At 37.3% G+C, this 24,422-nt stretch overlaps 1 protein-coding gene across 1 annotated transcript in view; it reads right to left on the bottom strand.

The window, feature by feature from the left end:
• The window catches only part of LOC5568493 (protein sax-3), a 566,012-nt gene that overhangs the window by 33,548 nt on the left and 508,042 nt on the right, over window positions 1-24,422 (bottom strand). Inside the window, exons 9-11 of the mRNA XM_021846078.1 lie at window positions 20,275-20,515; window positions 20,031-20,191; window positions 8,268-8,445 (exon numbers count right to left, since the gene is read on the bottom strand). Of these exons, the coding sequence (XP_021701770.1) occupies window positions 8,268-8,445; window positions 20,031-20,191; window positions 20,275-20,515 (580 nt within the window). The remainder of the gene's footprint in view (window positions 1-8,267; window positions 8,446-20,030; window positions 20,192-20,274; window positions 20,516-24,422) is intronic.

Here is a 24,422-nt window from a genome sequence, read left to right as displayed (position 1 = left end):
GTAGTACAAAAAAAGGAGTCTCACCAAATATGTCTTAAAGATCACTTAGTTAGTAATCACCCTCAATTTTTTTTTTTTTTTTCAAAAATTTCAACTTTAACATTCCTAGGAAGTTCCTAGCGGAATACGTTCAACTGTTCTTTCACTCTTCCACGAAAATACTCAAATTAGTTCAGGAATTTCTCAAAGAATTATATTATTGTTTCCCTAAGATTCCCAGGAATTTTTTAAAGAATTTTATTATTGTTTCCCTAAGATTCTTCCAAAAAATTTACCAGAGATTCTTTCAAGTATTTTCCAGAGATTTTTTTCTTTACATTTTCTTTACCAAATGGGAATTTTCAAAGAAAGTTTTCATCAAGGTTACAGTTCCATCAAGTATTTCTTCGGGCTCTAGAAATAACTCCAATTGTTTTCAAATGGTAATCTCAGGATTCTTCCATAAATAACATTTAAAAATGTATCCGCTATCTTTATTTAATTTTTTCAGTGATTGCTTTACAAACTCCTCCTATGCTGATACTACGAATCACTCCGTAAAAAATAAGCATACAAAAAAATGAAAGAACTTTTTTGTTTTTTTTTTTTAATAATTGCAGCTTAAAAATAATTCGCGAAAAATAACTAGTCGTAAAATTCAAGTAATATATTGTAGAATTTCTGAAATTTGTTGACAATGTATTTCAGAGAAAAAATGTCTATGCAGGATTTACTACAAAAATTCTTGCTCTTTTTCCTTCGTCTTCTATAACAGAAAATGATTGGTGTAAATAGATGGAATTTCAACTGAAAGTATTTGTTTCTTAAATCTTACATAACATTTTGTATGAACTCGACAGTTTCATGATACTATGTTGAACATATTAATGTAGAGCCCATTTTCCTAACTTTAGAAATTCCAAGCAAACTTTTTTAAAGGGTGTATTATCGATTATTTTGTAGTACTGCGAAAATATTGCCGGTATTTTTTTAAGAACATTACGGAAGATATATTGTGGTAAAATTCGTAATGTAAGATTTTAATCAATTTAAATCTTTGGGTAAACTTTGCATTACTTTGAAAATTTGTTGAGGAATTTCTGATGGGCTTTGAGAAATTCAAAACCATACGTATGAGAATTCTGCAGTTTTTAAACTATCATAATTTACCTTTTTATAGATTCTTCGAAATGTTGGTTTTTGTAGTGTGGAAAGATTTTTGTACGAAGTTCCTTAAAGCGTCATGGAAAGGAAGGAGAAACAACAAATTATCGAAGCAGGTAGAACAATAGATGGGCAATGGTAGAATGAAAATTAAGTTAAGGACTGTTCATTTTATAAAGTGGACATCTTGTGCATGCTGTATCTTTTTAATTTATCAATGAAATTTCAAGCGGTTTTCTGCACATCGTTCGACTAGTATTGTACAATGTTGTGATAATAAAAATTCTCCAAAATAATTAAATATCACACGAATATGGCACAACGATTAAAACGTTCGATTTTTGGAGGTTATCAATTGTTTGGATTGTTTGGAAAATTCGACAATTTATATTTTTTATTTTCAAAAAAGGCTTGTTCTTCGAAAGCATTATCAATCAGAAGCCTGATGGAAAAAATCAAGCTATTTTTGGAACAACAATTTTACAGATAGAATAAAATCATTTTTCCCCTATTTTTTCAGAGAAAACAATTTAGAATTTGAAGGGAACTGATATGAGTAGAATTTTTTGGTTAAAGGTATGTCCTGACGGAATTCCTAATATAGTATTAATATGAGAAACAACTTACGCCTTCATAAAGTTACTTATCTAGTCCCCACGTCACATTTAAAGAACATTAGAAACACAATTGCTTTATTCTTAGAAGACCTTTCAAATTACAATGACAATCATCAAATTTGGCAACACTGCTGTAAAAAAATCGATTTAATTTTCCACATATAAGCCATTTTACGAGACACTCGGTTGACGTTTTCTGGCGGGCCGCTCATTGTTATTGTTTTAAAAACTAGCATGATATGTGAATGGCGCTGGTAACTTTTTTGTTGGTGATGACATTTTCGTTTCTTTCTGGCTATTTTTCTACGCGGTTACATGTCTGATGTTACCCGTAAATATAATAAATTCTTCTTAGCCTGTTGATTTTAATTTTACTGGGGATGATTGAAAAGCTCGTTGCACGCCATTAATGAATGAGCTCCTCCCAAATGTGGCGCTAGAAGAAACGTAAATAAATGGGCCCGCCAGCAAGTTTCAAAGCTGGTAAACAAACAAAAAACATATGATTCAAAACGTCTCATAAAATGGCTTATTATTTTCATAGTATGTTATTCTGAGATTACCAATTGAAATATTTGTAGAAAACCATTTACAATTTGCTGTAGATCGATAAATATGCGTACCGTAAAACGGGGTAACTTTGATAGTTTTTTCGAAGAAAACTTGAATATTTATGCATGCTGTTTCAAAGAATTATAACTCATATTTTTAAAACAAGTACTGGTATCCTAACTATCGATTACAGTTGATAGATTGCCAAAAGATTTATTCTGAATGGGCATATAATTTTTCATATAATCGAAAGTCGGTTTTCTGTTTTGGGGTAACTTTGATAATGGAGCATCAATCGAACAAAATTGAATGAATTACGGAACATTTATAGGGCGTTGCATACCTCTAGGCGTTTAACGCTATATGGAAATTTCTGACTTAGATTACAAAAATGGTCCCAGTTTGTAAAAATAGTTTTCGCTTAGAGTTTTAAGATTCAATTCATGTTCTACTATAACTAGGCTGTCAAGTATAAGTGACGAATTCATTATGACTTCATCAAATAGTGATCGTAGAACAGATTGTTTGAGAGCGTTTAAAAATTGCTAAAATCTTATAAATTTTCAATATTTGCATATAAATCCTCAAGTGTACTTGATTCCATCGAAAATAGCTTTGACATGTAGTGTCATACTAATACTCTTTACTTTTGCATTTGTTTTGCTTAACAAATTAACAGAAACTATCTCTTTTCGTTTAGTATGTTGAGAGTCTCGCACTATCAAAGTTACCCGCATTATCAAAGTTACCCCGTTTTACGGTACACGATTTTAAAAGTATGAGACTTTTGAGTAAAACTACCATAAACAGTAAAATTTGTACTTAAGACTATGGTTTAACGCACGATTTAGCTCTCGTTTGTACAAATATAGTTTCTTTAGTAAGCCAAACTAGTTTTGAACACGCTTTCTACTTTTCTCTTTTGCTGGGAGTGAAAGGATGGTGTATCAGCAAATTTGGCCATAAATGGGTAAATCACTAAAGTTACCTAATGTCAGAGAATGGTGGAATATAATTGAATTTTTTAAAGCTATACCTTCAGTGGGATAGTAAAGAATACAAACATACAATTTGTTCATAAAAATAAGGATTTTTGTTTTGCGAATAATAATGTTAAACTTTGACGAACAGTTTTTCTTATGAGTTTTTGGAAAAACTATTTTGCTCATCAACCAAAAGCATTTTCTAAGATTTTATATTTTCATAGCATTATAGAATAATAGTTGAACGATGCACAGAAAACCGATTTCGATTTTATCAATAAATTAAAAAGATATAGCATAAACAAAGTGTCCTCTTTATAAAATGAACAGTCTATATTATTTATAACCTGGAAAATTACAGGATAGTTGCAACCTCTCTAATAAATTTACAAATAAAACAAATTTCTCGAGAATTTCCATCAGAATCATCTTTGGAAATTGTCTTTGGAATCTATCTATGACTTCTGGTTTTCTGGAATTCTGTCAAAAAGCCTCCTAAAATTCCGCCCTCGTGTTGCTGAAAAATGCAAACCAAAAATATGGATTCTGCCAAAAAATGGTAAGATTATTTCAGGGTGGCCACCGAACCGGGAAAAACGGGAAAAGCGGGAAAAAGACGGGAATTTGAATCCACCGGGAAAAAGACGGGAAAAATCGGGAATTTGAGATGGTCACCGGGAAAATCAATTCTTCATATAAACCACCAAAAATAAGTTGTAGAAAGTGGTTATGGTTGATAGTATTGCCATTAGGCATCTGAAATTTTGAACTAATAATATTTAAACATTATTGATTTAATTTCTTGTACAAATAGTCTATTTTGCTACACTAAACTTCTTAAAAATGTTTCAAATTGGTTGGCACTTATTCGAAATATTTTATGATTATTTTTATATTACTTGGGCTTGAGTGTTATTTCTCTAACTTATCCGACTCAAAAATTTTAATCAGAGTCTGAAAACTTCTTGCAGAAGTTTTATGCATTCAAACATATTGGATTCAGTATTTTCTTTAGTTACTGAATAATAAATTAATATTATCGTATGTTTTTTAAAGCAATGCTTTATCTATAAGAGCTTCTAATGTATCATTAGTTCGACCAAAATAGACTAAATCGACTGAAAATTGAATAAGTAAGGTGAAATACAAATCTTCATTTTTATGAAGAAAAAAAAACCGAAAGATGTAGAAATGGGGCATATCTATATAAATTGAAATGGAATGGTGTTAGTATGTCGCGAGCTAGCTTGAGAGCAGGTCAATTTGAAAATGGGAGACGGGGTTAAGAGCAAAGAAGTGTAAGTGACAGAAACCTAGTTTTGAGATAATCGACTTTGAAGTTTTTTTTCAATTTTTTTTTCATTTCATACTAATTGTACAGGAGCCAAAAAACAAGCCAATCTCCTATAAAATAATATTATTTTTCCTATATGACAGAAAAATTATACCTAAAAATTCCGTCGAAAAGCTTGAACAAGAATTTTTAGTATATTCGATTTAAAAACCGACCAAATTGTCCCCATTTTGCGTTTGGGCCCCTCAATGAAAAACCGGGAAAATTTTGAAAATTTTACCGGGAAAACCGGGAAAAAAGCGGGAATGTAAATATGGATATTTGGTGGCCACCCTGTATTATTTCTTAAGAAGTTTTTTAAAGGAAGGTCAAGACAAATGTCTTTATGAATATCTTAATAAATCCTCACTTCCTTCCCTGTTATTTCCTAACATGGTTTTCTACATATTTCTTTACCGCTATGCTTATTTTGGAAGCAAAAATTTCCTGGAATTTTTCAACTAATTTCCTCCTAAGATTCGCAGGCAAGAGACATTCCAAAAACAATTTTTTTTTCAATTCTTGAATAATTCGGGGACTTGAAGCAAAATTTCTAGAAAAGGAAAACATAAGAGAATTTTTGACGCAATTTTTTTATGTATTTTAGAAATATTGGGAAAACTATTTGAAGGAACAGAAGAATTTCTTATACAACTTTCAGCGAAATATCTCAGTATAAGATTTGACAGAATCAATTATTTTTAGAGGAATGCTGAACTTTTAAAAGATTAGGTTACATTTTTGTTGGTAAATCCGGGATTATATTCCGGAGTCAGTTTTCTAATAAATAGTAGACATAGAACGAATGTCCATCAGGAGGAAATTGCTTTGAAAGTATGAACAAGTCCCACAATATTACTCGACTAATTTTCAAGAGATAACCAAAATTTCTGAAGCCACCTTTCAATATGTCTTCAAGAATTTCATCATACTAAAATTTCATAAAGAATGTCGAAAAGTTTTTTGGAAAATTTTACAAAAATTGGCCATGCCGAAATTTTTTGAAAGTCAAGCCTAATTTTTCGACATAAATTCCCGCTATGTACTGTCTGAGAAATTCCTTTAGTAATTTTGTATATTTTTTCAATTTTTTTTTCGGACATCACCTTGAGCAGGGTATCCCCCAAAAACATGAGAAATTATAATGCAGTGAATATGCTGCTTTATGCTGAAACAGCATTTATTTGGATTATTTAGAAAAAAAAACGAATTTTGGGAATCCAATTTCCCGAATATTGCCCTTTTTTGTACCACGATATTTTTTGCAACGGAAATGTCGAAAAATTGCGCTTATCGCAAACAAGAAGCTATTTCTAACAAATAACCATTCAATCGACAGCCAGACAATTTCGGTTGTCGCGCGATTCACCGAAGTCAGAACCGCCACGCTGATGTTGTATAAGACAAGCGAGGTTTCATCACTATAGATGTTCAACATAAAATAACGTTACTATAGAAGAGATTTTTGTCAATAACAAGAGTCATGTACATTGAATCAAAAGAATAATAGAACAAAAGAAAAGAAATTAGAAGAATAAAAATACTTCAGGTTTCCAGAAGCAAGCCCCTATAATAACTGGTTTAGTAATATTTGTGTATTCCTTATGGCGTGTTTGCAAATTAGTCAGCAATTCAAAAATTCGCGAATTACCTTTATACGTCAATGACCATTTCAAGGCACTGATCTACCTTACCCCATCATCCCCTTGTCTTGAACAGCCTTGTTTGTCGTACAAGTTCCCGAGCGACGAATTTATGGTTCAGTAATCAGTTTAGCGCCCATGTGAACGCGCACTCAATCGATGTTTAGCTAGGTTTATGGGCCAATAAAGTTGATTGATGGGTGGGCGGCCCCTGAATAGTTGGTAAAAGTTCCGCCATAATTTTCGCGAACAAAAGCACCAACCAATTCCCCATCATTTCCGGAATTGGGTCAACGCAACCAACGCGCAACGATGCCAAATGCGGGAAACCTCTAAGCTCATTATTCGGTATTTTACATTGTACCATCGTGACTCGTTCATTCGTTTGCTGCTCGGCAGACAACTTTTAATGACGACTCCGCAGAAACCACAATCCTATTTCATGATAGCAGTGTTTGCCAAGGAAATACCGTAAAACGAGGTTACATTGACCGGCGGGGTAAAATTGAGCGGAATGTCCCTCCTGCTTTACTAGGTTCAAACTTACTTCTACGATGAGACATTTTCAATGTATAAAAGGTGCTTTCCTTTTTTTATATTAATAAGCAAGTAGAACAACATAAAAAAAATTGTTCTGAGCATTCATACATTTTCCAACTTTTCGAAATAATCATTACCATTGTTTTAGATGACACTACCATAGTTATATATCTCACTTGAGCTCTAAAAAAAAGCAAATAATGCAGTTTCCACTGAAAATGGCCTCGTTGAATACAATTCCATTGTACAAATTTTCATACGTATTTTCACTTAGCAAAATAGAAAACCTACCTTTAAGCGTATTCGTCGGCTCAAAGTGTTTGCAAAATTTGAAATAATTTGACAACTTAATTACTCGTAAAATATTGGCTTTCGAATTTGGCTTCAGGGGGCATGATTTAAGGAAGTAAATATTTTTTTCAATATTACTGATCATTTTTTTACATGAGTTATCAATGTAGTTTTCTATTAATATATAGCAAAACTGATCAATGTTACTCCGGATTACGGTACCCAGAACTGGCTGGTGTAACCAACTAACGATGCCACCGCAGTCGTCGCAATTGTGCATTGTGAATATTGTAATGACGATAAAAGTTTGCCACACGAAAATTTTCGCATTCCGGTGTCGTTGAGAAGACAACAACAACAAAAAAAAACAATCATTAGCTAGCATTAGAGGAAGCTTTTACTATTTCGCCACCGTAACAGCAAGCTCCAAAGCGTTTGAATGCTCGCAATTTTCACCATCATCAACCAGGGTTGCCCTCCTTTATCCCCGCTCTAGAAGGGTTGTGTGTCGTTTGAGCTGGTACCGAGGTAGGGAATTATTGTTGTTTTGTCGGTTGGGAAAATGTGCAAACTTTTGTGTTAGTGAGTCTTGATGATGGCGGTGGAGAAAGGGTACTTCAGGCTCCATTACAGTTGCTGGAAACTGACAAGAACTTCAGGAGAACTGTGTCAAAATGCAACAAACTCAAACGGAGGTAAACGCAGCGTTCGGTTCGGAAATTTTTTCGCAATTATGGCTTAAGTTGTCACTGACTAAAGGTGTATCACATTCATGGAAAATAATGTCGTTTCTAAAGCTATGTAATGCCTTAGTGCTCTAGATTTAGAATCAAGATCTAGAACTTGGTCCCGATGTAGGACGTACTTCATTTACGCGGTTTCCATCTCGGTAGATGAACCATACCGCGTAGATGGACTAAAAACCTTTTGCCAACTGGTGAGCTCGTTTCATGCTTCTGATAACACATTTTTATCGTGGCAACGTTAGGTTTTAGTAATATTAAAAGTAACTTTGGATAGTTCGTCACTAAAAGTACAGTTTGATTAAACTTTCCCCCTTTCTTTTTTCGTCATTACCAAAAGTAACCTTAGAATAGTTCGACATTAGTTTCAAACACCCGAATATTCTGTTCATCCCTCAAAAAAAAAGTCACATTCAACTCACCTTTCATAGTCGGGCAGTGGCAACGTCGGAGCGTTCGAAACAGCAGCATAGTCCGTAATGGCTTCCTTGGTGATTTCGGACGCCTGTCGCCAAACTCCGCCTCCAGGGTCGATCCACACACCGTTCGGATTCAACGGAAGTGTCGGGAATTTGCGTACCGTTCCGATTGCGTGATTTCCTGTAGCATGAAAGAAATAAAGAACGAAAAACGACAATCGTTAGACCCAGAGCATCGAAAATCATTTCAATCATTCATTCCTGAATGGTGAACTGGTGCTTGGCAGGTATAGCGGACGACGATTTCCATAGGCAATAAAACACATCGGAAGGTAATATTTCCTCGTCGAGTTTAGCAAATCTCAGCAAAACAAGCACCGGGAACTGTAGGAGCGGAAAATTTATGCGATTTGCTTGCTTGCCTAACCGTTAGGCTCCACCTAGGAAACGGTCGAAAATAGAGCACGTGACGTTCCGGTGGCGTAGGATTTCCAGGTGTTTTTGGAAGGTGCAGCAAATATACGCACGCATGTGTCCATGAATGGAAACGTTACGACATGGACAAACAGTAAAGGTTAAGACCACTTAACTTGATATCGTAGAGTTTGGTTGTAAAAAACAGGGCTGAAAATGGTGACGAAAGAACTACAGTCAACTCTCCCTTACTCGATGTTTCGTATCTCGATATCGAGTTAGAGGTTCTCTTCATGTTTCATAGTAAAAGTCGGTTTCATGGCTACCTCGATGATCCCTTGCAGGGTTGGGAAAAAATCTGAAATTCACTCTACAGTAGCCAAGCAAAGCCAATCACAGTCAGCGAATCCAGTGAAACTCACGCCCATCGCTGCTGTAGGCAAAAAGCCTTGAAAATAGGGCGATATTCAAAACTGAAAAGGCAATAGATGGCTCTTTTTCAGTGGTAGTAAAATCGAAATCCTGAAGCAAAGAAAGTACCATGGAACATGAACTAAACACTAGGGTGCGGCTTATTTTTCATAAGTTCTCAAAAACAAAAATTCGTGTGCTCTACTGAATTCAAATCACATGAAAAGAGAAACCTCAAAATCTGAGCCAAAAATATTAACATTTAGAGGTGGCGCAAGCGTCTTGAAGTTGAATTTTCAGGTTATTAAAAATGACCTTCAGTGAAGTACACATAACTTTGTTATTTTTCAACCGATTTCAAAACTTTTAGCATCAATACCTTCAAAATTAAATTTGTAAAATCTTTGCTGTACACCAAATTTATCTAAAATCAAAACAAGTTTTAGTTAAAAGTAATTTATTCTAATTTTTTCTTCATTTTACTAAAAATTTCAACTTTGTTTGACCATAACTTCATGATTACTCAACCGATTCTAAATCTTTTTACATGCTTTTGAAGCTAATTTAATTGTTTTCAAACCTTTTATATATAACATTTCACAAAAAAATGTCTTGACCAAGTTATTCAGCAAAAACTGTACAAAAACATTATTTTTTAACGAAAAATGCCAGTTTTGTCAAATCTTTGGCAGTTAAATATTGTCTCTCAAGCTGAAACTGATTTTTCTCATTTGTTAAACCTTTGGGAAGGACTTCGCAACAATTTTTAAAAAATTTTGAAACAAAATTATGTTTGCATATGTTAAAAATATATGCACTATTCAACTCGTAATTTAGGCAAGATGCTTTATATATTTAAGTTTTATGGAAAAAATGCTATTTCCGGCAAAAAAAACTTAAATAATCCAAAGAAGTTTGTTTTTTTTCATTGAAAAATCATGTTTTTGGGAAGTTTTTGTTGAATACCTAAGTCAAAAATATTTTTTAGAAAAAAATGTTGTATGTACAGTTTAAAAACAAATAAATTAGTTTTAAAAGTATGTAAAAAGATTCGGAATCGATTGAGTTTAAATGAAGTTATGGTTAAACAAAAATGATTTTTTTAGCAAAATGAGGAAAAATTTGGATAAAAGTATTTTTAACTAAGACAAGTTTTGATTTTAGACAAATTCGATGTTTTACAAAATATTTATAAATTTAATTTGAAAGAAAATGGTGCTTACAGTTTTGAAATCGGTTGAAAATTAACAAAGTTATGTTTACTTCACTGCAGGTCATTTTTTATAACTTGAAAATTCACCTTCAACACGCTTGCGCCACCTCTAAATGTTAATATTTTTAGCTCAGATTTTGAGGTTTCTCTTTTCATGTGATTTGAATTCAGTAGAGCACACGAATTTTTGGTTTTGAGAACTTTTGAAAAATAAGCCGCACCCTACTAAACACACATACTCCAACTAATCTGCAACATAGATTCATTTTCCAAGTGTAATTTTGTAAAAGATGTTATGGTTCGTATACTTTCGAACACCAAAAATGCAATAAATCGACTGTATTTTGGTAAATAACTTCGGTTCAATTATCCACTTTGCATTTTTTCACCGGAATCGCAATGACGAACACGATTTGAGAGAAATGCTTAGCGATCGACTGAGACACACCACTCTACGATACAAGTTTCTTCTCGCCTCCCTGTTTCACTTAATTTGCCGGGTACTTATTGTCACTTTGGAAAACCTTCGTACTTCTTCACTGAAGGATTTCATTACAATCACACGCCGTAAAAATTCCATGATTCACAAAATTTTGTGAAATTTTCTCAACGACCGCGTAAAATTGAGATAAAATTAAGAATTCAATCCATCGTACTGATAAAAAAAGCTTGTGCGTATCAATGTGTGCGCGACGCTCGGTGTTAAAAAAAACGATTCCTTTGATTGTGTTGTATTCGCAGCACTTTAGCACTTTGAGCAAATGTCATAATTGTTCAGTCAAAAGAAATTATGTTTATACGTTTGAGCTGAATTTTGATAGCGAACAATCAATTTTAAATGAAATTGATATAAATCATCATGCTGAAAGAATGGAGGGATATGCCCGTAGATCTATACATTCTAGTAAAACTATTCATAATAGCGTTGGTATGTTGCATTTTGGCCACTCACTATATCATAATAAGCCGTAAGTTGTGAGACGAATCTGAAAACTGATTGCGACCAGTGCTGGAAAAGTTTGCATCACGAAGCAGCTCCCGAGTGTATCCCAACGCATAACAAACATCACAAACTCGGGAACTGGCTAGGTGTGAGTAAGTCCGCACCCGTCTGCTCGTGAGAACATGTCAAAAGAAATAGCAACAAGCTCGGGAGCGTTTACTCGCGAGTAACCGAGCAAGGTGTGATTTATTATGGTTTTGACAGATACATTTAATGTACAACCATCATATCGACAGTAAACTACTAGTTTGTAGTCAAAAGCCCATGAAAACCACAAATCTCGGAGGGAAAGCAGCTTTTTTTCCCAAAAGCACAATATGACTCTGAACAGCTCCGAACACGTTCGCGAATCACTTTTAGCTTCAGTTACTCGGGAGCCCACAAATGCGAGTAAACCAGCACTCTGACGCTCGAGAGCGTTTGGTTTTGTTTTTGTTCCAGTTCAGAAGAAGTGTTCGCCACTTTCCATCATTGATTGCGACAGAAATGAAAACGATACGACGAATTGAGAATACAGCAAGATGCAATTTAATTACATTATTTCCAAAAAGACGATCAAGATTTATCAAAATCCTATTGTTTAATACGAAAGTTTGGAAAGAATTGTTTTGCATCGGTTTGTTCAGTATTTATCATTTCATTGCAATACTAGGAAAATTTCAGGATCTCACTTATCAATGCTTAATACGATGGATACTAGCACATCACCCTATGGTTCCTATTCCCGTGCATTAGTATAAATGCCATGAAATGTTATTTAATATGAGATCTATTGTTATGTCATGATTTAACTATTTCATATTTAGTTTTTGAGTGAATATGAAATGGTTTTGACAATACAGTAGAGCCTCATATGACGATTTTAACCCGCGCGGTTTGCCACCGTCAGTACCACCACGCTGATGCTGTGTACGAAAAGCGAGTTTTTTTCACCACAGCAGCGCGACGACTGAAGTGTTAATCAAAAAATAATGATTTAGCCATTTTTTTGGCTTTTATTATTAATTGAGGTTTTAATTCCCTTTAAAAATGAGTGCGTACTACTAGCAACATAATTGCTCTACCAACAACTTTTTTTTTTTCAAGATACGAAATCAAACGTGACGAAAACTACACGCACGGTAGATAAATAGTGCATTAGCGTGCGCGGTATATGGTCCCATAGAACGATCAAGGCGACTTTGACAAGAAATTTGTAAACACAACATTTGAGTCATTTTTTGTTATGCATCAACATCAATTGTTTAAGATTTTTCCTGAATTATGGTATTATTGCACGCTTCGTAGTAGTATACTAGCTCGCTTTAATTTATTTGAAAAAACTAAATAAATATATAAATTTTATGTTTTTTGAAGTGCAAATGCAAGGTGAATGGTAGTGACGGTGGTCAAAGAACAATTTTATCTTCAATCCATTTGCTCCCCTTTCTAGAAAATGAGAATTGTTGCACCAAAAGTGAAATTATTATATAAATTTATGTTGCGAGTGGAACATAATACAAAAAAACGTATATTTATTTATAGAAAATACAATTTTCAATTAAACAAACTGCTATGGATCCCGCTAGACCCCGCAATCACTTGTGCAAATATTTTGCGCCACTCCGAAAGGAGAGCACCCAATAGAGATTGCGTTGCCCGGCTTGAGACCTTTATTAGTGAGTAAGCTGTCTGCTCAAATTATCCATCGTACTTCACGATTCCGAGCAGACACATCAACTACAGAAAATCCTACAAATAATTTCCTCTTATAAACGGCTGAGGACAAGTTTTGAAGGCGGCTTTTATTCTCTGAATTATTTTTAGCTGTTTTAATAGAAAATGATTAAAAATATTGGAAAAATTCAAAAAGCCCTAAATTAAAAAAGGTGCAAATTTGTGCAGCTAAATTCTTCATGATCCTTTAGTTTACATCTCAAAGTACCCTTGGAAATAAATTTTAGCCTAGGACTACTTGGGACAAAAAAGTATGGGATGAGTAAAGTTTCGACATAAAATCAAATATATATTTTTCAGTGCAATTCCCGCATTTTTCCGACCTTAAGTACGAATTTTCATTTTATTTTTCTTAGATAGCTTTTTGAATAAGCTTTCGGACAGTGTATAAAGATCTGTATAAAATATTACGATTATGCAGTATATTGTATTCAATGTGTACCTTGTGTTTGCATTGATTTCTTCATTACTTACTTACTTTTGCTGGCGCTAAGTCCTTCAAGACATGACCTGCGCCACAATGTTACGCCAACTAACTCGGTCCATGGCTGCTAACCTCCAATTCCTCGATCGCCCCACACTTCCAAGATCCTGCTCCACTTGGTCAAACCACCTAGCTCGTTGCGCTCCCCTTCGTCTTGTACCGGCCGGATTTGAGTTGAACACCATTTTTGCGGGATTGTTGTCCGGCATTCTCACAACGTGTCCCGCCCATCGTACCCTTCCAGCTTTGGTGACTTTCGTGATACTGGGTTCACCGTAGAGTTGCGCAAGCTCGTGGTTCATTCTTCTCCTCCATACGCCGTTCTCACATACTCCGCCGAAGATCGTCCTAAGCACACGTCGTTCAAAAACTCCTAGCGCTTGCAGGTCCTCTTCGACCATTGTCCACGTCTCATGCCCGTAGAGGACTACCGGTCTTATTAGCGTCTTGTACATGGTACACTTAGTACGGAAGTGAAGTTTACCAGACCACAAGGTCTTGTGGAGTCCGTAGTAAGCACGACTTCCGGCGATGATACGTCTTCGAATTTCTCTGCTGCAGTTGTTATCCGACGTTGTCAATGATCCGAGGTAGACGAATTCGTCCACCCCGTCGATCGTCACGCGTCTGCCTATGCGAGCTCTATCGCGCTCGGTTCCTCCAGCCAGCAGATATTTCGTCTTCGACGTATTTACCTTCAATCCAACCTGATCTGCTTCACGTTTCAGCCTGGTATACTGTTCAGCAACCACCTGGAACGTTCTTCCGACAATGTCCACGTCGTCAGCGAAACAGATGAACTGGCTAGATTTATTGAAGATCGTGCCCCGCATGTTGAAGCCCGCCCGTTTCATAACACCTTCTAGCGCAATATTGAACAGGAGGCAGGAAAGACCATCGCCTTGTCGAAGTCCTTTGCGTGTTTCAAACGGGTCCGATAAAGCACCCGATATCTTCACACAGCACTGTACACTATCCATCGTAGATTTGATCAGTCTAGTCAGTTTCCCGGGAAAACCGTTCTCGTCCATAATCTTCCATAGCTCTTCGCGGTCGATGGTATCATAGGCCGCTTTGAAATCGATGAATAGGTGGTGCGTAGGGACTTGATATTCGCGACACTTTTGGAGGATCTGCCGCAACATAAAGATTTGGTCTGTCGTCGATCGACCGTCCACAAATCCGGCTTGATAACTTCCAACAAATCTGCTTGCCAGTGGCGATAGACGGCGGAAGATGATCTGGGAAAGCACTTTATAGGCTGCATTAAGAATGGTGATCGCTCGATAGTTCTCACATTCTAACTTGTCACCCTTTTTGTATATTGGGTATATTATTCCCTCATTCCACTCCTCCGGTAGCTGTTCTGTATCCCAGATCCTGGCTATCAATCGGTGCAGACAAGTGGCCAACCTGTCCGGGCCCATTTTAATAAGTTCCGCTCCAATACCATCCTTTCCAGCTGCTTTGTTGTTCTTGAGCTGTTTGATAGCATCCTTAACTTCACCTATTGTGGGAGTTGGCACGTCTCCTTCATCCGCCGTACTGATGAAGCCATTCCTCCTGCTGTCTTGATCTTCCTCCTCTGCGCTATTTAGGTGTTCATCGTAGTGCTGCTTCCACCTTTCAATCACCTCACGTTCGTCCGTCAAGATACCTCCATCCTTATCCCGGCACATTTCGGCTCGCGGCACAAAGCCTTTGCGGGATGCATTTAGTTTCTTGTAGAACTTACGTGTTTCTTGAGAACGATACAACTGCTCCATCTCTTCGCACTCCAACTCTTCCAGGCGGCGCTTTTTATCCCGGAATAGATGGGTTTGCTGTCTTCGCTTCTGTTTGTATCGTTCCACGTTTTGACGGGTGCCTTGCTGCAGCATCATCGCCCGCGCTGCATTCTTCTCGTCCAAAACCGTCTGACACTCCTCGTCGAACCAACCGTTCTGTCGATTTGCTTCCACGAACCCAATGGCACCTTCCGCTGCGTTGTTTATGGCTGCTTTGAGACTACTCCAGCGGTCCTCAAGAGGGGCTTCGGTGAGCTCTCCCTCACCGGCAACGCAGCTTCAAGGCTTTGCACGTAATCAGTTGCGACTTCGAGTAGCTTGAGACGTTCCAGATTGTACCGTGGCGGGCATCGGTACCGAATGTTGTTCACAACGGAGAGTCGTTGGCGCACTTTAACCGTCACAAGGTAGTGGTCCGAATCGATGTTTGCGCCGCGATAGGTTCTGACGTCGATAATGTCCGAGAAGTGCCTTCCATCAATCAAAACGTGGTCGATTTGTGATTCAGTCTGTTGGGGTGATCTCCAGGTGTACCGATACGGGAGGCTGTGCTGGAAGTAGGTACTACGTATGGCCATGTTTTTGGAGGCGGCGAAATCAATCAGTCTAAGGCCGTTTTCGTTCGTAAGCTGGTGAGCGCTAAACTTCCCTATAATCGGTCTAAATTCCTCCTCCTGGCCAACCTGAGCGTTGAGATCTCCGATAACGATTTTGACATCATGGCTTGGGCAGCCATCGTATTCACGTTCCAGCTGCGCGTAGAAAGCGTCCTTATCGTCATCGTCACTTGCTAGGTGAGGGCTGTGCACGTTGATTATGCTGATATTGAAGAAACGGCCTTTGATCCTCTACTTGCACATTCTGTTGTCGATTGGCCACCACCCAATCACGCGCCTCTGCATTTCGCCCATCACGATAAAAGCTGTGCCCAGCTCATGTCTATTGCCGCAGCTCTGGTAGATGGTATAACCATCCCTATACGTATGTACCGTCGACCCTTTCCAGCAAACCTCCTGCAGCGCTACGATGTCGAACTTGCGGACCCTCAATAATTCGGAAAGAATGCGGGTACTTCCCAAGAAATTGAGAGACTTACAGTTCCATGATCCGAGTTTCCAATCGTTAGTCCGTTTTCGATGCCTGGGTCTATGCCGATTGTTCCGGTCCGAATTTACAGTGTATGCTTCCTGTACTAATGATTTTTACGGCTGGCTTGTAAGGCCTGCACCAACCCCCTGTCTCGCCGGAGGATCATCGTGCACAGCACTGTTTAGAGTCCCACGCTGGCACTAGGACGATGATCAGCCGCTCCTAACATGGAGAACAGACGCTGTTTTGAGCCGCCCCTAACATGGAGAACAGACGCTCTGATAAGCTACACCCTCAGAAGAGAGGAGCCCCCCTTCCCTGTCAGCATACGACCAAGGTTCCACCAGGGTTGGTTACCCGATCTTCCCTACGGTTACTCGTATCCCAGGCGGCACCACGGGGAGGTAGGGATAGGAGTTACTGGACAAGAGGCTAAGGACCACAAATGGGGTCTATTTTATACCTGCAGGTACGCGAAGTACCAATGGTACGCATTGTCCAGTCATTTACCACCCTGATTTCTTCATTTTTCTTGTAAACTCTAACTTTGACATACTGTATCAATTTAAATATAAAAGATCTTGCCCTGATATTTCAGGAGTAACTTAATAGAAGTGTTTACTATGGAATGATGTACAAGAAAAACCTATCAGAACAAGTCATTTTTTTCGATTTCGATTGGCGATTTCGATCGCCACCTGATCGCCCATAATGCATACGGGTGGTAGGTCATTTGGCATAAAGTCATTTGGCATAAAATCGTTTGGAATAAAGCCGTTTGGCATAAAGTCGTTTGGCATAATGGTCGTTTGGTATAATGGTCGTTTGGCATAATAGTCGTTCGGCATAATGAATCTGGAACCAAGAATTTCTCAATGTTTCGTTTTTATGTTTGTATTGAATCTTTCTGATGACATCAGATTGGTTTTGGAGTCAATTGATACAAAATAACACTTTATTCAACAATCATTCGCTCTTGAATAAATTTAACCATATTAGGAAAGTTATTGCCAATAGTATTTAATTATTTATCCATAAATTACCCTTCTTTCAAATATTCATTCTTCTTTTGAGTTTCGCTATTGGATCAAATTTTTGCACTGAAGATTTTTATATATTTAGCACCAATTTACCCTTCTTTTAATTGATCTATTTTTTTCTAAATATGATGTACCCATAATTATGGGTGTGAAAACTGTTGATTTAAAATTTCAATAAATTTCTCCTTCTTTTATGCATAGGCTGTTCTTTGGAGCTATATTTTCAAAGTATTTTTTGTTTCCAATTGACAAAAGGGCGGCAATCGTTAACATTGATCTGCTCAAATTATCAACGAAAAGAGAAATCGATTACTGCAATTACTTCGATGGGTTGTGCTACTTTTCCCCTAATGTCGGCTCCCCGAATGTCGTTTCCCCGAACGCCAGTTCCCGAGTTTTTAGTACTTATAATTATCCTAACTCTATACATTTCAGGGTGGTTTACGAGCTGACCATCTAATATGCACCCTTCTTTATTTAATTGTCGGTTCTTTCGAGTTTTACCGTCCTCAGCATTTTTGCCAATATGTGAATAGCCGAGAATGACAGAATACTTCTTTCCTTTGACTGTTTATCGTTCTTTCTCGTCACCACTTTTCGAGGAAACTAGGCATTCGGAAAATGGCATTCGGAAAAAAGTAGCACAATCATTTCGATGATTCTGAACCCATTTTTTATGTATTTTCATTTTATTATTCCGCAATAATGTTTGGCGTCTATTCTTCTATTGGTTAAATTATAATTTTTTTCTTCTTCTTAAAATAGGCTGTTTTTTGTATATATTATTTTAATTTTATTATTTAGTATAGCTAAATGTTACCCATTTTAAAATTTTGCCGATTTAATTCTTGCCAGATGTGTTGATAGAATGATAATTACTTTAGAACCTGCCAATATTCAACATATACTTTTTTGGGGCAAACGCGTGATCTCCTTCCGAGATATGCTGGAAAAAAATATTATTTCAATCACAAACTTTCCCTTCTCTCGATTAAGGACGGTGTTTGTACTGGAGAAGTCTACATCAACACTTCCTAAATTAGAATGTATATTGAACCGTGGAAAATTTTTGCCACAAATATTTTCTTTTGAAGATGTATTGTTCATTTGAGCTATGCTGTGAAAAATTTTTTTTTTGCGTTAGAGCCTTAAACATTTTAAACGAAAAATTATCTGCTCTCGTATATACGCTATTTTTGCCTTAAGTCACATTGATAAATCTTAGGATTAGATCTTTTGATATTTTACCAAAAAAAAATCCATTCTATTATCAAGTAATTTTCATCGAGTGTTACGTCCAAACTGGGACAGAGCTTGATCTGCAGCGAAATATTCTTTGAGCGATCCCTCGATGAATAACTGCGAACTTTCTTTGTCGATTTACTATTTTGAAATATGTAAATCGCAACAATGTCTTAAGCTTGTCCTACGGTATACGAATGCGAAAATAGATAATTGGCCTAATTGGCAGAGAAGAAGAAGAGAAGATGATCTCTGTTATATACTGTATAACGAACTCTAAAATGAGAAGCATTTTGGACGTTTGCAGTTGTCTGTTTTCACCAACAACTGAAACATTGAGAAGCTTTCCCGAATATCAACAATTCGTTGAACAGCAAAAGCACACACACGCGAAGTTGGTTTGGGCATACTTGCTTATAACTTGGAAACAAACAATGTGAAAACCCAGGCAAGAAAAAAAAATCCATCAAGCTCTTCCGAAAAGTAAAATCAAATAATGTTATTGATGTTGGCATGGATGTGACTCCGTGCTTTCTGATTCCCACTTTTTCCTCAAGCAAAGCACTGTAAGGAGCTTTCGTATTTGGTTTTCCTTTTATTTCTTTGTTACCGTGAAGTGAGCTGTTTGTTTTCACTCGGTTGGCAATGTGGTGTGTTCTCTCGTGTTCCTAATGGATTTTAATTTTAGACAGAGAACAAGTAGGTGTCTCGTCAAAGTGACGACAGCGAAGAGCACGAAGATGAAATTGTCGGAAGTTCCCACATGCTTATATGAAATGAATGTGTATCCGCCAAACCAGAAGAGCAACCAGCACATGCAATTATTGAAACAAGAAAGGAAAACAATGTTTAAATTGAAAGAAAACAGAGCGGAATGCAATTTCATTTCCCATTTTGCTTGCTTAACTGTTTTGGTGGGGTGGGTGTATACTACTCGTACGTCTAACCGGGAGTGGGTTTTGAGTTTCACGGATATATGGCTTTGGATCATGTTTGATGTACCTATATGATCATGTTTTTAAGAGCAACAAGGCCGCCATCGGCACATATCGTTAGAATTCCCATTTTTTGTCACTGATCGCTAGTATATGCTAGAACTAGAGGTTGTTCGTTTCGGTTTTCTGAAATTGGTGTACCGCCATCTTGAATTTTGTCAGAAAAATCTTTTTTTCACTATAAGGGCAACGCTTGTTTTGTTTTTCTGAGATCATCAGAAGAAAGATGTGAAAAAATAACTTAGTATGATACGCTAAAAAACGACGTGAGCAGTTGTATTTATTGTAATTTTTATTTGAAGATTTACTTTTAAGCATGATTGTTTATTCAAACTAAAAATATAACGCCAGAAACCCTCTTAAAAAACTTACCGTGCATGTTGTTGAGCGAGCTGTGCTTCATGAACTGTATCCGCCGGAAGATGACGGTTGCCCCGAACAGGAACACGATGATGGCGATGATCGACCCGAGCAGTATAATAAACCACGTTTGCGTCAGGATGTCGTGCGAGTAGTCGTGATTTATTGGATACCTGTTGGCGAACAAACAGAAACAATTGAATGGATTGAACGGTTTTAATCGGATTTGTACTTTCTCCTACTACACGCTGCTTACCGAGTATAACCTTGATCCAATCGTTTGGTGTGCGGGTCCAACCGAAGAATGGAAGGAGCACTGTAGGGACCCATTCCGACTCGGGTGGAAGCAGCAATACTAACGGAGTAAGTCACACCGGCTGAGAGGTTGGCTAGGAGGAGTTTCGGTGAGTCTCCGTCAACGGTCATGTTGGTGAGAACTTTCGAGATGTTGTGGATGTCATAGCCTCGGATGATGATGTGGTAGTTTTTCAGTTTGCCTGATAAAGAATTGTTAAGCAAACAATTAACAATTGAAGTTTAATTCTTAAATTAACCTTTGCATCCCTGACCTATTTTAACAACCCAATTTTCGTGATATTTTGGTTCAAATTGTCATAATTCACAGACGATATCAATAAAATGTTGGCACAGTACCACAACACTATTCAACTTTCGTGACCTCTATTGGCAACCTCAGTTGAACGGTTGGTTACGGATTTATACGGATGTTCCGTGGGGACTGTCTGAAAGTCATTTGAGACATTTCCATAATAATGTTGCACGGATCAAACGAAACTACAGCGTTTGTAACTGAATCATAAACCATTTGTGTATTCCAACTCCTTCAACTTATTTGGAGTATATTCAAAATGATAAAAATTTAATACTTACATGCAACAGGGTCATTTACAATTTCTTGCGGGATGTTTTGTAGCCAATTCTGGGACTCTGGCAAATGACATCCTGGAATCGGCTCCAAAACATCCTGTAACTTCTTGTAAATAATGCTTTGTTCTTCAGCGGATTTCATATCGTGCTCCGCGGAGCACTTGGTGCTCCGTGAAGCCAAGTGCTCCACGATAGTTTTGAAAATTTGTACGTATACTTTGAAAGATGTCAACTTTTTGCTTCAAAATTCGCTTTCAATTATACCAATCCAAGTTATACTATACTACTCCCATTATATGATTTATGTCTTTTTTTTTTCAAGGTCCCGGAATTGGCTCCAGAATATCCCGGAAGTACTTGTAAATTATAATTATAATTATAGAAATGTCTCAAATGACCTTCGGATAGACCCCACGGAACATCCGTATAAATCTGGAACCGACCGTCCGACTGAGGTTTAAAGTGCAGGTCAAGAAACTTGAATACTGTTGTGGTGTGTGATTTTATGAGAGTTTGATGATGTTTTGAGTTTTTGGAGTTGTTCATTTTTGGGATCGTAGATTTTAGAATATGTTCATTTATGGATTTGTTTGTTTGTGAACGTTTAGATTTGTCAAATCAAAGTTATGTGAATATGCAGGATTGTCAATTTCTGGATTTGTTGTTTGTGTATATGGGGTTGTCCATTAACCAAGTGGTCATTTTTTGGATTTTCAGACTCCCATCCCCCATAGCCTTTTGTCCATAAAAAAAATTGTATGGACCGTGGTCATTGGCCAGACCAACCGCCTCCACCCCTGAGTTACCATGTAGTTTAGGGACGACTCCATATAACTGTCTGTAGTTTTGTAAATTTTCAGGTATTTCAATTTGTCCATTTGTAGACTTGTCAATTTAAAAATATTTAAGCAATTGTAGAATAACAAATTTAAATATTTGCATATTGAGAAAATCGTTATAAATTTTAAAATTTGTGAATATTTAGATATGTGTATATCTAGATTTGTTAGAGCAACTTCACCGGTTGCCCATTTTTCGGTCCAAATTTGTTTTACCAAAAATGGACCTGTCAAAATTAAATAGACCAGTGATCGGTCGTTGTTTATTTTTTCGATCCATTTTAAATGCGATCAACAAAAACAAACAAATAGTGGATTGAACCAGATACAAAAGTTTATTGAAAGTTTTAGACGGAGTCGTCAGAATTCAGCTTAAACGGAATCCTGAAAGATCTGTGAAATATTTTTCGAAGAAACTTGCGGGTTTGAAAAAAATCCTCGGGATTCATGGTGGAACTGCCAGCGGGATTCTTGTGAGAATTGTTGGAGGAACTCCGGAGGAATTCTGGAAAAAAAAAACTCATAAGAAGTTTCTGCTGGATTTCGTAAGGAATTCCAGAAGGAAATCAGAAGGGGTACCCGGATGAACCCCAAAGGAATTCTGAAGGATTTCGCGGCGGAACTCCTAAGGAATGTCCGCCGGAGCTCCGAAGGAATTCTAGGTGGAGCGTCGGTGACTTTTTTAAAAGAACTGCTGCGAAATTCGCGGTGGAGCTCCAGAGGAACTTTGTAGGAATTGAAGGAATTCTGAAGGTAATTCCGGAGGAATACCTGGATGAACTCTGAACAAAAATCCTTAAGAAACTCTAAAGCTATTCCTAGAGGAATTTCGGAGGCGTTTCTGAAGAAACCCCGAATGCGTTTGTGGAGGAACTCCAGAGGCATTTCTGGAGGATTTTTGGAGAAATTCCTGCAGAAACTAAATACAAAACGCGAAAGAATTCCCAGTGGAGCTCCCGGAATTACCAGATGATATCCGGAGGAGTTTGAGGAAGAATTTTCAGTGGAAATCTCGAGGAAGTTCTGAGGAATTGATGGATGAAATCCAGAGAAATGTCTGAAAGAACTTCAAAAAATCCAGGAGGAACTCTGGAGGAATCATCGCAGGACGTTTAGAGGAATTGCCGGTGAACCTCTTGAGAGATTGTCAAAGGAACTCTGGAGGATTACCTAGAGGAAATGTATATAATTTTAAGAAATTGAGCTTCAGAGGATATAAAAAGAATTACTTGAGTAACTCTTAAGAACTCCTGAAGAAATTCCAAAAAAAATCCAAGTGGAACTAAAAAGAAAATCTGAAAAAATAAACGGTTCCAAAGAATTTCCGGAGTAAATCTGATGTAATTCTATGAGGAACTCTGGTGAAATTTTTGAAGAATCCAAAGGAATTCCAGCAGTGACTAAGCAATTGCTGGAGGAACTGTGGAATATTTTAAATAGAAATTCCAGACGGAACTATGGATCAAATCTTGGAGGAAATCACCAGAGCAAATTTAAGAGGAAATCCCCTGAGGAATTCCTGGAAAAATCCCCAAAGGATTTCTAGAGGGATACCCCCGGAGGAATCTCTGAAATTCCCGGAGGACATCTACGGAAAAAATCCCAGAGAAGTTCTTGGAGTAAATCCCCAGAGAAATTCCTGAAGGAAATCTCTGGATAAATCCATTGGAAAATGCCCGTAGGATTTTTTTTTCTTTTCCTTTTTGGCGTTACGTCCTCACCAGAACAGAGCCTGCTTATCAGCTTGTGGTCTTATGAGCGCTTTCATTGCCAAAGTTGCCATTTTCGCATTCGAATATCATGTAGCAGCATCATCGTGGCATCTAGGGAAGTCAAGGATATTTCCATTACGAAAAGATCCTGGACCGACCGGGAATCGAACCCAGACACCTTCATCATGACTTTGCTATGTAGCCGCGGGCTGTAACCAATCAGCTAAGAATGATAATCTCCGGATACAATCAATGAAAAATCCACGATGGAATTTCTGCAGCAAATCCCCACAGGATTTTTTTTTAATGAGATACTGGAGAAATTGCGCAATTCAATCCTCAGAGGAATCCATTGACGATATCTCCAGTGGAATTTTTGGAAAAAAAAAATCTTCGGTAGAATTACTGGGGAAACCTTCGGAGAAAAGTTCCTAGGAAAAATCGCCGGATTAATTCCTGGAACAGATCACCAGAATAAAAAAAAGACCCCTAGAAGAAACTTCCGGAGGGATTCCTGGAGGAAGTTCCGGAGAAATTCCTGGTGCGAATTCCCAAAGAAATTCCATGAGAAAAACTTCCGATAAATTCTCTGGAAAGATCCACGAAGGAATCTGGAGAAAATCCCCGGAAAAATTTCTTAATGAAATCTACGGAGGAATTCCTTTAGAAAATTCCCGAACAATTTGTGGACTGAATCCCCTGATAGCTTACTGGAAAAAATCCATGATGGAAATTCCCGAAGGATTTCCTGGCAGAAATTTCGGAGGAAATCCCCGGAGGAAAACCTGAAGAAATGCCTGGAGTGAATTATCGGAGAAATTCCTGGATCAACTCTCCAGAAAAATTCCTGGAGAAAATTTCCGAATAAAATCCCAGAAAAAAAATCCGAAGATGTTTCTGGAGAAAATCCTCGGAGCAATTTTTTAATGAACTTCTGGGCTGAAGGATTTCTTAGAAGGAATTAA

The sequence above is a fragment of the Aedes aegypti genome, chromosome 2, assembly GCF_002204515.2.
Source record: "Aedes aegypti strain LVP_AGWG chromosome 2, AaegL5.0 Primary Assembly, whole genome shotgun sequence".
Taxonomy (NCBI): Eukaryota; Metazoa; Arthropoda; class Insecta; order Diptera; family Culicidae; genus Aedes; species Aedes aegypti.
Note: the sequence above shows the minus strand (reverse complement) of the source record. Positions and strands in the feature narration are given on the sequence as shown.